The sequence below is a fragment of the Apteryx mantelli genome, chromosome 2 (genome assembly GCF_036417845.1).
Source record: "Apteryx mantelli isolate bAptMan1 chromosome 2, bAptMan1.hap1, whole genome shotgun sequence".
Classification (NCBI taxonomy): domain Eukaryota; kingdom Metazoa; phylum Chordata; class Aves; order Apterygiformes; family Apterygidae; genus Apteryx; species Apteryx mantelli.
In genome coordinates, this window is record NC_089979.1 from 68,213,839 (window position 1) to 68,230,851 (window position 17,013).

Below are 17,013 nucleotides of genomic sequence, written 5' to 3' on the forward strand. Positions count from 1 at the left end.
TTTTTGGAATATTGGCAAAATGCTCTAGGGGAAAAGAAAATGTGAGAAAACAAATACAGAGTTAAATAGGACATTGCAAGAATGTATAAAAATATATACTGGAGACAGAGTAAGTTAAAAAGGAGGCAAAACAAAATGTCTTTACATGTTGCAGGAATTCTGAGAAGTAGATGAAGACTTTCCTTTTCAAATTGTGCTGCCTCCATCCCTTCCTATTCACACCTCACTGCATTGTCTGTTAACACCCTCTAGGTGGTGGTGGTGGTGGTGGTGGTGGGACACCAGCATGTTGAGTTTCTCCTAACTGTAAATTAGGGTAGACAATGTGCTTTTTTTATAATGTTTTTTGACAAAGCATTGGCATTATTGTAGGTGGTGTTTGAGCCAGTGTAGATTTAAACACTTAAATGAGGAAATTGAATACAGTCATGAAGAAAATGGTCTGTTACCTCTTATTTAAAACATTACATGGATGCTGTAGCATGTTATTTCATAAAGAGTTATGATCGTATATCAGAAAACTTCCAGGCAACCCATCTCTGGTGGAGGTTGTGTAAGTTTCGATCTGACTTCTCTTTGGGTTGCATGACTGTGTTTCTCCATAGCAGAACACTGTTTTTCTGAGCTCCATGGTTTCTTTTGCTAGCACAGCTGTGGGCCACTACAGCTGCTCTCAGGTAGAGTGAACAGAGTTCTTGGGAGAATGTCATAATTTCTTTGTATGATCTGCAAGAAGTTGTAGCTGTGCTGTAGTTTGGAAAAACGAAACAACCCACAACCCCCAAATCCCTGCTAGCAGAAATGGAGTGCCATTGAAAGTGTATTCTTGGATTGTTGTGTATAAGAATGGAAGTTAGTGTATTACTTTGTTTTTTTCCCTTCTCTATGTTTTTCTTTGGAAACAAAAATCTTAGAATATTTCAAAAGATATTACAAGGACAGAAGTTAACGAGTTCGTTCTTGTCCCTTGAAAATCCCAAAGTACTATAAAATATTCTCCAGGACACACAACATATGGCATTGTCTCTTTAATCTTTACTGTGTTGTGGGGACATGCTGTTTCTTTGTATCCTGTGGAGTACATTAAATATGTTATTGTTGCACAGGCCTGCATTAACTATGCACTATTATTTGTAGAGGAAATAGTGGCAATCAAAACAGGTTAAAACTTGGTTACTACATCAGTATGTCTGCATTTTCATAGGACAGTAGACAGTTTTGACACTGCATACGCTCCCATTGAGGCTGGTGGTGAATCTCCTGTGGAAAACAACATACTGTGCTTATGGAATGACATGCTACCAGAGAAAGCATGTGATATTGGGATCTGTGTGGCCACAGCACTGAGCAACTGGATGCTTAAAAGTGTTACTTATGCCAGCTTCATATAAGTATTTCCTTTAGAAAAATGAGATCAGAATTTAGTGCTTCCAATCCCCACCAAGCCCTGACAAGCAGGGTAGCAAAAGCAAACTCAAACTGTCATTGGACCATCCCACCTCTTGCCACCAGCTGGCTGAGAAGTCCTGCAGGATTTAAAGTATAACTTACTACAGTTTCCAGATGACTTTCAACATTGCATCTTGTATTTGTCTATTTCTGATTTAGATACACCATCCTCAGTAAAGGACTGCAAGAAAGGATTATTCAATACCTCTACTCTCCCAAATCTTATCTTTGGTAGTGGCTATGGGTAAATGTACAGAATTATTGAGGTTGGAAGGGACCTCTGGAGATTGTCTGGTTTGCTCCCCACCCTGCTCAAAGCAGGGACAGCTAGAGCAGGTTGCTCAAGGCTGTGTCCTGTCAGGTTTTGAATATCTCCAAGGATGGAGGCTCCACAACATCTCTGGGCAACCTCTTCCAGTGTTTCTACCCTCACTATAAAAAAGTTTTTCTTAAGTTTAAGTGGAACTTCCTGTATTTCAGTTTGTTCCCATTGCCTCTTATCTGTTCACTAGATACCACTGAGAAGAGTGTGGCTCCATCTTTTACATGCTCCCATCAGGTATTTATACACATTCATAAGATCCCCCATGAGCCTTCTCTTCTCTAGGCTGAACAATCCCAGCTTTCCCAGCCTCTCCTCATATGAAAGGTGCTCCAGTACCTTAATCATCTTAGGGGCTCTTTGCTGGACTCTCTGCAGTATATCTAAGTGTCTCTTGTCCTGGGGAGCCCAGAACTGGACACAACACTCCAGTTGTGACCTCACCAGGGCTGAGTGGAGGCAAAGGATCACCTCCCTCTTACCTGCTAGTGATGCTCTGCCTAATGTAGCCCAGGATGCTGTTGGCATTCTTTGCCTCAAGGCAATATTGCATGCCCATGTTCAACTTGTCCACCAGAACCCCCAGGTCCTTCTCTGCAAAGCTGCTTTCCAGCTAGTTGGCTCCAGCCTGTCCTGGTGCAGGGGGTTATTCCTCCCCAGGGACAGGACTTTGCATTTTACTTTGTTGAACTTCATGAGATTTCTCCCTGCCCATTTCTCCCATCTGTCAAGGTCCCTCTGAAAGGCAGCACAACCATCTGGCGAATCAGCCAGTCCTCCCAGTTTGTATCATCTGCAAACTTGCTGAGCATTCACTCTATCCTATTGCCTACGTCATTAATGAACAGTATTGGCCCCAGTATCGACCCCAGGAAACACCACTAGTGACTGGCATCTAGCTGGACTTTGTGCCTTTGACCACAAGCCCAGCAGTTCAGCCAGTTTTCAGTCCACCTCACTCTCCACTTATCTACTCCATACTTCATCAGCTTGTTTATGAGTAGACAGTGTCAAAAGTGTTATAAAGCCTTATAAAGTCAAGATAAACAACATGCACTGCTCTCCCCCCACCAAGCCAGTCATCTCATTGTACAAGGCTACCAGGTTGGCCAGGCATCATTTATAATGATGCCATAACTTCATAAATCCATGCTGACTACTCCCGATCACCTTCTTGTCCTTCATATGTTTGGAGATGGTTTCTAGGATTATTTGCTCCATCACCCTCCCATGGATCAAGGTGAGGCTGACTGGCCTGTAGTTCCCCGGCTCCTCCTCCTTGCCCTTCCTGAAGATGGGAGGGACATTTGCGTTCCTCCAGCTGTTGGGAACCTCTCCGGATCACCATGACCTTTCAAAGATAATCAAGAGTGACCTTGCAGTGATGTTGGCCAGCTTGCTCAGTACTTGTGGGTACATCGCATCAGGTCCCATGGACTTGTTTCTGATCAGTTTGTTTAAATGTTCCCTAATCTGATCCTCTTCCCCTGACAAAGTCTTCCTTGCTCTGGGCTTTCTCACTGACTGTTTGCTTGGTATCTTCACTACTCGTGCAGGTATCTGGTGTGTAACTCAGAATTTCAGTGACTAATGATGTCATGTGTTGTACTGACTTGGATTAAGCTTGCACTGCTTTTTCTAGAGGAATCGGTCACAAGCAGAGAAGGCTGGAGCCTAAAATTTCACACCAGTGCCCCTACTGGAGGACTCTTAATGATACTGCCATTAATATGGCTTCTGGAAATAAAAATCAGAGGTTTCCTGCCACCTCTGTCTTCAGCTGAACTTACCTAGAGAAGACCTTTAAATTACAGTTGCCTTTCCTTATCTATTATTTTCCTATTAAGAAAACAATAGGAAATTCCTTTCCTATTATTTTCCTAAAGTAAACACTGCAAATACAATAATACCATTCAGTGAATTTAACTTTACCATGTGTGGATTGAATCTTCACCTTACAGTTGGGAGTAGGTTAAGTTGGTACTGAATATAAATAAGGCTGTATGCTAAAAGTAGTATAACACATCTTGTTAAATTTTTTTTTTCTCCCTTCCACTTCATTAGCTGGACACAGTCCAGGTTAATTGAAAGCAGGAACTCTATTCCAGACCGTCTTTACAGAATAATTAGTTTTGCTCAGAGCACCATGAGGAGATTGTTAGGGAAGGCAATCATAAACGCCTTCCTTGTTTGATGCTCATGAAAAATCATTTATGTGAGCTAGCAGCTCCCTACGCATCATTGTGAAAGTTAGCCACATTCATTCTGGTCATTAAAGGAGAAGCTTGCAGGTAGGTGGGAGCAGACCAGGACTTCAGTCAGGTTGAATAGATTTAATTCATAATTAAAAATGGGTTATTTAAATGAGTAGGCAAGCATTTGTACATTTTATGCTATTTTCTTTGAAAATGTTTCATTCTCACTGGCTGACAAGGACTGAAATAAGTTGAGTGGTAAATAGATGTAGTCTTTTTATGTTAAAGTTAGCATTAATTTTTCTGTTTTGCTCAACAGAAGGATACATTGTGTACATTTAAGCAACTATACAACCTAACACATTTAGTTTCTTAATATTTATGTATTCTCATTTTTATAAAAGTGATTTACACATTTCCTATCACCAGTTTATGATTAATTTTGATTCTGGACATGTTGCATTTGGATGGAAGTTTGAATTCAATTAAAAATATAGACAGCTGATGTTATACTCCCCCCCCCCCCCCAAACATATTGCCCATTTAAAACTAATGGGTTACATTGAACAAAGGCATTATATCTAGTGAATGAAACAGATTGTTTCTGGATATCATGGCCTTCCAGTTTTTAGAATTAATAGCTCTCATCTAGTCCTAGTCATCATCATCTTGAGAAGAAAAGGTGCAGGTGTTCTTGGTTTGACAAGCCCTTTATGAATTTTTTCTCAAAAAGTTATGCATGGAATAAGGTGGCATGTGATTTTTAAAGTGGTGAAAAATGTGTTTATATTATCTTCCATGTTTTTTAGAGAGTAGTTCTGATCTGCAGTTTATAACCGTAATTAAGTATTCCCAGACGTTAGCAGGTGCTTGTTTTACCATGCAGAAAGTTAGTGTCCCCAAGCTTTGTTCTTTATACAACTTTGCTTTTGTTGATGGATTTAATAATTGAATGCATAAAATTAATTAGACCTTATTTGTATTACCAATAAAGAAGAAAAAATAAAGAGAAACTTTCCTGGAATGTCTGTTTCTTGTTTTTGCTTGTTTCTCTTTGGTTGTGTGCTCTTTGAGATGAGGCTCTGTGTACAGAGCTTAGGATAGTAAGCTTCAGTCCAGTTTTTGACCCATATTTCTTCCATTCCAGTCATACTAATTATTTATTCTAAGTGAAGTAAGGAACATAGGTTTCTTAACATGCCTTAGACAGATATCTATGAATGTATTTAAATTCTGTCTTGGCCAAATACACAGCAAGGCTTCCTTTCCTGGAAAAATTTAAGATCTGAAAAAGTTACTCTTTCCTTGTGTTCACAGATTACTGAGGTACATACTCAGTGTAAGGCTAAGGGAGCTCTAGGCCCTTCCTTAGCTCCTGCTCTTTCCTTAGACATGCACATGAACACACACGAATGCACATACACTCACTCATGTGTGCTTAGGGCTGCTCTTACCCTGCAGTAGGTCGCTCGCTGTGCATTGCTTGCAGCAGGGAGCTGGACTGAGGAGCTCCACGCCTGTGTCACTTGCCTGCCCGCTCAGCCCTGGATGCAGCTGGCATGCGACACCAGCCAGTCTCAAAGACTGTTGCCAGAGGACGGATCTGGGTCTCTTCAAGTAACTCCGTTGTGGCTGGGACTTCCTGGGACAAAGACAGCAGTGCAGGTCTCGCTGGGTTCCCAGCAGTGCTCAAGTAAGGAGGCACCTTATACTATTTACACGTGGGATGCCTGGGCTAGCAGGTCTGTCCTTTCAGGTCCGAAGGGACTTGTCTCCCAGTCTGCCTGGACATTTGCCAGGAGAAAGGCTGCGGGATCATCTCTTCCATTGACATCTGGAGAAAATGAAGACTGCCTCAGATTTCACACCACCTTAAATTCAGACCAACACAGTAGATCTGTTTCCTGTGGTGCATTGCATGCAGTCAAAACCAAGATGATCTGGCTGTCAAAAGGAATCAGTAATGACTGAAGCAAATGGATGCTAGGACTTGTGCAACATGGTTGCCTTCAGTGCTGTTTTACTGTCTTATTCTGATGATGAATTATGCCTAGGATGTACAGGGACAAATAAAGAATAATGGAATACAGTATAAACATATGACTCTAAATCTACCCTACAAGCAAGTTTTTGGCTTTGTTGAGTACTTTTATTAAGCCATTATTAGATATGTTTTAAATCTTCAGGTCTTGTACATACATATTCAGTACTGATGATAACCCCATGGCCAAATCTGACATGCAGGAAGAATTGATATTATTAAATAAACAGATGCCATTCAGATAGTAAAAGACTGTTCTAAACTCAGGTCTGTCAGTTCTCAACAAATACTTGAAAAAGGAAATGATCATTTTTATTGAACAAGTAGTTATTCAGCTTTTAATGTAAATTGTTATTATTCTGCAATACTACTGCTGCTTCTTCATCTGTCAGTAGATATTTTTAGGGCCAAATCTCTTCAGTCTTATTAGTAGTGCTGCTAAAGTCAATGTGGCTTTTCTATAGAGCTCATTTACAGAAATAACAGAGGAAATGAAAGAGATGTTTGCGACTGTTTCATCAAATGAAGTGTGGGGGGCATTTGATTGCTTTCCTTTTTTTCCCTCCATATTCTTGTCCTTATTGTACTGTAACTTACTTTGTAAGGATCAGCAAAAGAAATATTTTCATCAGACTTTGAATTGTTGCATTGAGTTAAGTTATTCCTACAGGAATTCACCATGCAGAGGTCCAAAAGAAAATCTGTACATAACTTAGCACAAAAAATTTTGGCAAGATGATTTCTTCTTTCAAAAAAGAAAATCCCTCCACGTTAGTAGGTTCATTCAACAAAGTGGCAAGTCTTGTCTAGGGTATCCATTGCCCTTGTTGTGAGAGAAGTTAAGAATACTTGGGATTGTATGGGGTCCACCTTTAAAAGGCAGAATGCTTTAGGAAATTATCCTATTTTATTTTCCACTTTTTTTATATAAAAATCTGTTGAAATACTTTTCCATTTCAGATTGTTGTAGTCACAGATTAGTATACCCAGATGAAAACAACTTTTTCTGTTTTCCACAAACCCAGTTCTGGGTAATTCAGGCATGAATTTTGCAATTTTTGGTAAACTACCATTTGCAAACCATGATTTTGCAAGCTGGTATCTTCTGGATGTGCAAAACAGATTAATGGTTTCAGATATACTTAAAATTATGAGAAAAGCTATTTTGCATTTAAATTTGTGGATTAAGTCCCTCCCTTTACTTTTGATATGAAACTCTTGCTTTGACTGTCAATTTCCAATGAGTTATGCACATGTTTACAGCTCCAGAAAAGGATTCATAAAAGTATGGCTGTCCAGACAGCAATTTGCTAGCTTCAAATTTGTGCTTGTGCTCAAATTGCAGTGGAATCATGCATGAGAGTCTAATCAAAAGTCCACTAATTAAAAGACTATTGAAAAAGTGTGAGATAACAAGACTTTGGAGCAAGTCAAAAGTTCTTTAGTGTTTCAGTAGTTTACAAATTGCACTGCTAAAGCCTTGCTTTTCCTCAAGTACATAATTAGCTTCATTTTAGCATGTGTTAGTACCCTTGACAAGCCCAGATAAGGGCCTTATTCATTGAGATGCTGAACAGAATTGTGTTAGTTCATGGTTTTGATGGAAGGAGTGCAAAACTAAGCAGGGTCTAAGTTGATACCAAGAAAGACTTGGCAGGGGAGGAAGGGAATGGTTTGAACAAATGGAAATTCAAGGAGAGTTAAGATCCCTCATGAGCTCCTGTAAACAAATGCCCCAGAACTATACATGAGGGGCAAGGCAGTGTTAAATTTTTAATGCGAAAAATCCCCATGTGTCTATGTGCTATTTTTTTTTAATTGTAGAATCAATGGAAATAAGATGGTTGAAACTTAAGTCAGCAGAATAGTGATGGCTTATGTTGTAAGGTATAAAAATTTTATCATCACTTGTTTGGGGTAGTTTGTATTGCTACGACAACTGTTGATGTTTTTGAGTCATAGGTGGTAACTGTAATTTCATGCCAGTAAAATTTTTATGCTCTGTACTCACGGTTATGTGTTTGCTATACATTACGACAAAAAAAATTTACAGAAAAGAAAGGTTCCTTACCAACAGTTTAAAGGGTTTTACGTTTTTTTATTGATGATGGTTTTCATTTCATTTCATCTGTAAATGTAGACTCTGTAGTTACTCTGTAGCTATATATGGCTGAAAAAGATAATTTAACACACATTTAAGAAGCCCATAAGAATGTAGTATAATTCAGTATCTATACAAAGTGTTCTTAAGATCTAGTACCTTGGAGTTTTACATGTGTAAAAATACATGCTCTGTATTTGAATGGAAGGTGATAATCCACCCTTTCCCATACTAAGTATGTAATTTTTAGTACAGATTTAAGATAGCAGAATTTTAAAACAGATTTACAGTTTAAAATATAATTCTGCCTGTCGTGCCCCAAAAGCCAGAATAATTCTGGAAGAGAAAGCCTTAATTTCGGTGTAAAAAAATATGAAAATCTGGAGTGGATATTTGTCAGGAATCAGGATATTTGTATAATATGATTAATTTATTTCTACCTGTGAGGTATCAACTTTATTTGAGGTAATTTAAACATCTAAGAGGATTTGGAAATATGATCTGGTTACTTGGCTTCCAAGAGTCAAAGATAACTTTAGCCTACATACTCAGTAAAGTGAAGATGTTCTGGAAAGATGCATGAGTAGGATTTTCAAGAACTCAAGTGATACAAAGCATATAGAAAGAGAGATGGATGCTCTTTAGAAAACCTTCATGAAACACTTACAATGCAAAAGCAAATTTTACTTGTATTGCTTGCTTATGAGTGGTTTCATCTGAAGTCTACCTAATGTCAAAGTCACACATTTGATTCAGATCTGCATTTCAGTGGGAAATGGTTAAAAACCATCAAGAGCACTGTCAGTTCTTGTGTTTACTCTGTCTCTCAATTTTAAAATATGTTTCTTCAATTATTTATTTGGCATAATTTAAGCCTGTAGAGTATAAGAAGGTTTAAAAAACAAACAAAAAAAGACCTAGTGTAGGAGTTACTCGGATAGGGTTATACACAGTCTGGACAATATTCCTTCAATGTAAATACCACCTAATTCATGGTCACTGTTTCCTTTTGGCTGACTAGAAGTCTTTGAAGGTGCCTACCTAGTAGAAACCACTTTGCACAGAGATGGAAGTAGAGTTTAAGCCTGGTGAGACTGCACCTCAGGACTTCAAAACTGCCATTTCTGTTGTAGATCAGGAAGGGGGGGAGAAATGCAGAACTGATTTTTACTTCTTGTGTTAGGAGGAGAGCAGCAGTGTTTCACCTGACTGACAGATCTCGGGAAGCAGTATATCCCCCATTGTGCTAAGGCTGTGGCTAGGGTACTATGCAAGATGTCCCTTGCTTTCTTTACAAGGGAGTTGTATATAGTTTTTCTGTTGAGGGCGTCCACAGTCTCTTCTAGTGTACTGTCTTGTGGGACTGGATGACACCTGGCCTCTAATAAGCTTGAGCTGATAATCACTGTTTTCTAGTGCTTCTTGTTTTGTCCCAGGTAAAGACTCTGTACCAATAAGATTAAATACATGGTTCATATTCAGGGCTGCTCAGAAAATGTCTCCGTACAAGACATGTGCTTGAGTCTTAGGCTTGCTAGAAGCAGAATAACACAGGATGCATTCATTCTCAGTTGAGTAGACTTGCCATTGAGAACAATGACTACAAATAAAAGCTTTTTGGAGAGGGAAATTTATTTTTTGTTTGTTTTACTGCACTTCTTACCCGCGTATAGCTGAAACTTGCCTGATGAAGATGGATGTGTTAGAGCTTAAGAAAGATGGGATATCATAAGAAACAAGAATGTGACCTAGGGAATCTGCTCTAGCAGTCAAGAAGCAATTTGCTTGTCAAGTGACTGCTTTTCTATTTTTAAAACTTTGGGATTTTTAAAAGAGAATTTTCTACTTTATAGGATGGATGGAGGGAAGGAGAGAAAGGGAGTGTTTTCTATTCTGAAAGTGTTTGCTATGGATGTCTGTTGTCTTATATTTCTGAAGGAAAAATTAATGGGAGGTCCACCAGGTCAGAGGGGAAGGAAGCATCCTGGAAGGCATAATAAAGAAATGCTTTTGGTGGGGTGTTCATTACATTTTTGTTTCGCACTGACCTGGCTTCATTCAAGGAAGCGTATGTGTGCTAACATTTATTTATTTCATCATCAGGTCTGTCTTTGGAGCTCTCTTTTTCTCATTGAATGTATCATATAATCATAAGAGATATTGGGTGATGGGTGTCTTAAAATTTCTTCTGTATTTGGGTTGTTTCTTGAAAAAACAGTGAGTTCAAGCTGCTTTGTAAGAGGGTCAGTCTGTTTCTTTTCACACCTAAGTTTTGTTTTCTTACTATGGTGTTCGCTCTATAATTGCTGAGTAGTATAATCCTCTAAGATGCCCTTTGTCAATAGCTATTTACTGATAGCCTACGTTAGACTCATTCAGACAGCCTCTAAATGTTACTGCCCTCCAGCCTTTATTTTTTGTGACAACATGATCTACTTTAAAACAACCTTTTTCATGGAAGCAATATGACGTCCTGTTCTTCCTTTTGCCTTGTACTTCCCTAGCCTTCTTACTGAACTGCTAAATTAGTAGTTTTACTCATAATGTAGTAGATTCTGTGATTATATAGATGTGCACCCTGAAAATTCCTCTTCACTTGGAGTACTCCCTGTTATGCAATGCAGTAAGAAGAACTGAAATTTCAGAACTACATTTTTAGGTTTTTCAGTTGTCATATTTAAAGTTTGTCTTTGAATGAGTTTCTTTGTAGTTCTTTGAAACACATAAAAGCAACAAACGCATCGGCAGGTACTGTATATCTGACATCTTGCATGACTTTGCCATGCTCATCAGTGTTTTGCAATAAGAGAAAGCTGTTATTAAGATTATTCAGGTAGAGGGAAAATCGATATGACAAAATATATTTTTACAAAATATCACATGACAGAGAAAAAAAATTACTATGTTCTTTCTTTTTGACAGTGTTCACCTGCATTACTTTTTTCTTTTGCTGTGAAATAGAATGGTTTTAACAGTGCTGCATAACTTCTGAAGCACTGGGGTGTGCATATCAGAAGCAGCTAGCTAGGAACTGCTGTTGTTCGTATTTTACTGTGATGGATGAAAGTGAAAGCTTTGTGAATAAAGTAAAAGTTCAAATACGTTCCTTGTACTTTTCTTTGAACCTGCTTAGGGGTTTTGAAGTAACAACACGCAAATTTAAATAGCTGTTACTTTAGAAGGGAAAATTATTTTATGTTGAAGTCCTTCAAACAATAAAGACACAGGTGTCTTAGAGGTGCATATTTCACTTGATGTTCAGGTCTAGTGCCCCAGTCAGAAGGGGTCCTAACCGCGGGCTTCACTCCACGGAAGTGAAGAGTCTAACTACAGTCAAGAATTGAGCCAAGATGGAATGTCAGTAAAGAACAAAAAAATGTTTGGATGTTATAAGAAAGAAACAACAGTGAGAATGTCAGTGTATGTTTCAGTGATACTGGTAGAAATTTGGAGTCTTGAATATTGTATTCAGTTTCAGTCCCCTCATTCTCAAAGAAGAGACATAGATAAAGCAGCAGAAGCGATGACTTCTGTATGAGAGAATACTTAAAAAAAAAAAAAAAAAAAAAAAAAAAGGGCAAGATGTCTAACTGCAATTTGAAGCGGGGAGTCACAATAAAATATTATGAGCCAGATATAACTCCCACTGATACTTCTTTCCAGTGTCTTTCTGTTAACTTCAATGGGAGTTTGTATCTAGACCACCTAGAAATCTTAAGTATGAATGGGATGAGATTATGAATGGAATAGCCTTATCCTAATGGACTTTTCTGTCTATCCTGTGGCATGGAACAAAATCAAGGGACCAGCTGAAAAGTAACCAAAATACATTCTAAATAAATAAAATATCATTGTTACAGTATGCTGTTAGTAGACAGTGTTTTTTGAATGACCACTGCAGTTTGCCTGCAGCTGTGTTTCCTTCTATACCAAGACTTGTTAAGCAATTTTGTTGTAATGGGTAGGGAGCATTGTTGTACTGTGTTCTCTGATGTGCGGATAGTACAACAGCCAACTGTGACTGTCACTGAGTGCTCAAACTTTTTTTTTTTAGATTGCTGTGAATATTTATACTCTTGCCAGTTAATCTGAGAGTAGGAATGCCAGTGAGTGGAACAGAATATGGAAAATAATGCAGTATTTTATATAACACCTGCCATACTCTAGAATGTTAAAGCGCTTACTAAATAAATGCTGAGATGGATGAAATATGACAGCGACTATAAGCAAATATATCACCTGCAAAGCTTTCAGTAATATATCTGACATACAGCCATAGACATCATGAAAATTTCTGTTGAAAGAAAGACTTGGCTAGACCTCTAAGGAATTAGTCTCTAATAAACTGCCATTATATGTTTCATAAAATATATATATAATTATGATGATTAGAAATTATAAAATAACAAAACAGGCCTGGAAATACCTTGAGATATTGGCTTGTCTGTTCTTTTGCCCCCAAAGCAGGTTGAATTATACCAATGCTTTTTAGCACGACTGTTTAGAAGCCAACCTGAAAGAATAAAACAATGATGGGGTCTGCACATGCACTGTCTGCGAATATTTCACTCTATTTATTTGTGGAAAGACTTTTCTGGTAACTGATACAATTTTTTCTAACTTTGATTTAGGCACATTACTGCTTGTCCTAGCCAGGATACAATGGAGAACAGATGATTCCGTAGCTTGTGCAACTTTTTTTCACATCTGATGAAGGTGAAAATGCCTCTCAATTTTCTCCTCTTTAGTCTAAATAGCACCAATATATTCAATCTTTACTTAAATCATCTTTTTTATACTTGTGATAATTTCTATTACTATCTTCAGACTCTTTCCAATTTTTTCACATTTTTTTCAAAATGCTACGCCAAAAATTTGACTCTGTATTCCTTACCCGTGCTAAACAGAATGGTAAGTGTGCTTCATATTTCATGCAATACATACTTCTGTTGTGTATATCAGTATGATGATTTCTCGAAATGACATTTTTAACTTATGTTTAGCTTGTGGTCTAATATAGTCCCTGATTGTCTTCTGCAGAACCTGCCATCTAGCCACACGTTTGTTGTGCTGTAGATAAGCAGTTGATTATCTTTGCTGAATTACAAAATCTTGCACTTGCCCCTACTGAATTTCATTTTGTATTTTTCTGACCACCTCTCTAGTTTGACAGAATCGTTTTGAATTCCAGTCCTGTTATCCAGCATATCTGCAGTGTCAGCTCTTGATGATCTGCAGATTTAAGCATGTTCTCTGTTCAGTTATGTAGGTTGCGAAGGAAAATATTCCCCAAAACTAGACAAAGTTCAGATCCTTGCAAAAACACACTCAGTACACCTTTTCATTTTTGATAGTGAGCTATTAAGAATTAATTCTGGGGCCCTGTAATCAACGTATTTTGCCTCCATTCCTTAGTAATGTCATGTAGTCCATATCTGCTTATAAGAATGGATGTGTGAAGGAGTCACATGCATTTTCTTTGGTAATACAACCTGGAAAGCATAAAAGGGAAATTGGGAATCTCCTGGTGTGACTAGCTGGTATTGTCTTTTTCCCCACCATACTCTCAGTGGGATAGAAAAACATTTTGAATTTTACAATGAAATACAATGATGTATAAGAAGAAATGAGAACCTGTGCAAAAGTAGGACCTTATTGTTTAGCAATGATGTCATAGCACAAAAAGAAAAAAAAAGTGGAAAAGCTTATTTGCAGGTTAATAATTAGGTCTTTGTTGATAGTTGGGTGGTCAAATCGGGTTATTCTGTGGATGTTTTAACAATTTTGATAGTCAGACCTATGTTGTCTCAGGTTGGATTCCTGTAATAAGTGGATACTTGTAAGAATTCAGGTCACAGTTGATAGAGAAGAGGCAAATGTGAAAGCTCTGTTCTGGGATATTCTTTGGTGCTAGGCACTTACATTTCAGCTTCTTCGCTGGTGTGTCCTTTGTGTCATTATAGAATATATTGTTATAATTCAGTTGTCATTTGTATTTACAGAAGAAAATATGTCATGAGCTAAATTGTACTTTATGAAAACATTACCTAACATACTGAGAAATGCATAAAATTCAATGTAATTTGTTGTGGAGACAGACATCTAAATACAATGGTGTGTCTATAGCTAGATGCAATATTCTTGTCAGTATTTTATTGATGATGTCTTGTTTGTCTGTGAAATTGAAACAAATGCTCATCAAAGTGAATCCAAATCTGCTGATAATTACAACAATTGCTTATAGGTTGCTAAAAACAAGCCTGTGATTTTGAGAGAGATGGTAGAAGTTAACATGATGTAAGATGTACTGACTGCATTAAATTTGATACTGGTGGAACTTAGACTGAATAAAGTATGAGTACCATTAGTGTGGAGATTAATAGGGTAGTTATTTGAACACTTGTATGTAGGACAATCATACAGAAATTTAATATTTATGTATATGCCTGGTATGTTAGAGGGTCATGTTCTAAAATTCTGAATAGATTTAAGTTCAGGTCCTAAACTGCAAATTCCTGCTGTGTGAAATACTTTGAGTGCAGGATTCAAGCATCAGAAGGTATATGATTTTATAGTTATCTTTATAGGGTTTTCATGGGGATGAGTTCGTTGCTTCCTTTTTGCCCAGTGGTGGATACAGACTTAAGTGTGAATATACATCATCTTCAGGTAGTCCTGGAGATGTCTTTCTACTGATTATTTCTCAATTTATTACAAGTTCAGCAAAAGTACAACAAAAAGTACAACAGGTTAAGAGACCACTGAAACTTAGCTCTCTTGTTTCATGATGAAACATTTTACCTTGCCCACTATTAATAATGTTAAAATAAACACTAGAGCAGAGGAGTCATTTGAAAGTATTAAAGGGAAGTAACAGTAGAGAGCTTTCCACAGTTTGTTAATTTGTTGTGGGAAGAAGCTGACATTAAGAAAAAGAATAAACTTTCTTCCTCTGCCAAAAAGGTCTTATTAAGTGCTTTACAGGTATTTTATTTTAAATTATTGTAGTGCTAAAGGAGACTGAAGGCTCACCACAGGTCCACACTATAGCATGGCTAAAAATAATGCAGGAAAACACCTTTCCCCTGCTTCTGTCTTGATTAAGTAGCATCAGCCTAGAAGCAACATGAAGGTTGTCCTTTTTTTTTTTTCTGCCTTGTATACAATATTTGATCTTTAATTATGAACCAAGGTGCTGATTGTAATGGTGTATTTTATATGCAGTTTTACAATAATCTGTTATTTAAGCTTCCTTCACTGGGTGTCTTTTTTTTTAAACTGTTACTGAAATGTTAACATCATTCCTTGACTGCTTGCTTTTCCTTTGAGCTGTGTTTCTTGGTAACTCAATTGTAAAAAGTAAATGAGAATTGAATAGATAGACTTCAGTTTTCATTCTGTTTCAACTCTATTTTTCAAATTTCTTTCGTAAACTTTGCTATGCTGTAAACTAACTAAATATTTCATTCAAATAACTTGCCTTAAAAAGAAGTTCATTTATTCAGTGCATTGCTATTCAGCTTTGTTGAAACAAATTAGTCAGTCCTATCCAGTCTATCGATCCTTATTTAGCAAGCCTTCTCTCTGTGGGGTCAAGGGATGAACCACATGCTGAAAGCAATCAGCAACTGCTTGAGTCAATCTAATTATTCTGTTCTGCCTTCCAGCAGATGACGGAAAAAGGAATTGGAGAAGGAGAGTTTTCAGCCCAGATTCCAATGCATGTATTAGAATGGCAGAAAATTAAATGCCATAAAGGTCCAGGACAGTGGCTTTAACTCTTAAGAATTCAAAAAATTTCACCCTGAGACTTTTCATCCTTGGCTTAATTCCATATGTACTTTATGGAAATAATTCCCAGCAAAGTTCAGTCATTGTACTGTGTCTAAATAAATGTCAAAGGCAGCAATTGGGTGTGCTGCTTTTTATGGTGGGATGTCAGAAAATAATCATTGCTATTTTTAAAAAAAGAAACAATACCGAATTATTTAGGCTGAACAGGATTTAGTAATTTAGGGAATGATTTTCAGCTCTTACGCTATTCATGGAAATAATTCTTGTCGCTTCCAGTGAGTAAGAGTAAATTATCTTGATCACTGTGGGGTGTTCATAGTCTGATGTTGCTGAGAACGGACCCCCAAAATACAGTCCTAGAAACATTTGGACTCCTTTGGTGTCATGTGCTGTAAGAACAGAGCAGAATCCTGCATCTAAACAACATAGGGCTGAGCACCCATCTTGGTAACTGGTTAGCTGGCTGATAGCCAAGGGGCTGTGCTTGGTGGGGTGTGCTAGTGTGTGACCTATGCTGGTATTAGCTTGAAACCAGGTGTGTGAACAGGACGTTGTTTCACTGTTATGACTGTTGATATCAGTTAAACTGCCAGGTAGAGACAGGCTATGCTCTGTGTGGAAACTTGACTCTATTTTCTTGAACAAGTACTAAAAAACCCCAATTATTTTAATATAAATTATTTCTAAGTATTTTTTTAATATTCAGTTGAAATAATTTTTTAGACGAATCATTCCATGAAATGTTGGAAACCTCAAATCATTGTCATTACAGTACCACAGAAGAACACTTTTAAATAAAACCGCTATAAATACAAATGATCTTTTGAGAATAGATTAGTGACTTGTCTATTTCCACTATTCCAAGCTCAAGGAAGTGTAAAAAGAGAACAAACAGCAGGCATACACAATGGAAAAAGTAAACTGGAAAAATACTTTTAATGATATGAAGTTTTTCGTCAACAAACAGAAGAAAATAGTATGGAGATGAAGGAGAGGAACATCTAAACAACTGCAAATGCTTAATTGTAAGGTTACAATTAGGAAATTATCATGTGCAGGTTTATTTTATATCTATAGAAGTTGGATGTTTTCAATTATGTATATAAATCTT

The 17,013-nt window shown here is 37.4% G+C and overlaps 1 protein-coding gene across 12 annotated transcripts in view; it reads left to right on the forward strand.

Moving 5' to 3' along the window:
* Positions 1-17,013, forward strand: part of FARS2 (phenylalanyl-tRNA synthetase 2, mitochondrial) — a 288,914-nt gene that overhangs the window by 30,530 nt on the left and 241,371 nt on the right. For 3 of the 12 annotated variants that reach the window (XM_067290820.1, XM_067290821.1, XM_067290822.1), the window contains one exon: positions 12,740-12,824. The exons of the other annotated variants lie outside the window; for them this stretch is intronic. In XM_067290820.1, coding sequence (XP_067146921.1) covers positions 12,819-12,824 — 6 coding nt within the window. In that variant the 5' untranslated portion in view covers positions 12,740-12,818. The remainder of the gene's footprint in view (positions 1-12,739; positions 12,825-17,013) is intronic. 12 annotated transcript variants of the gene reach the window in all.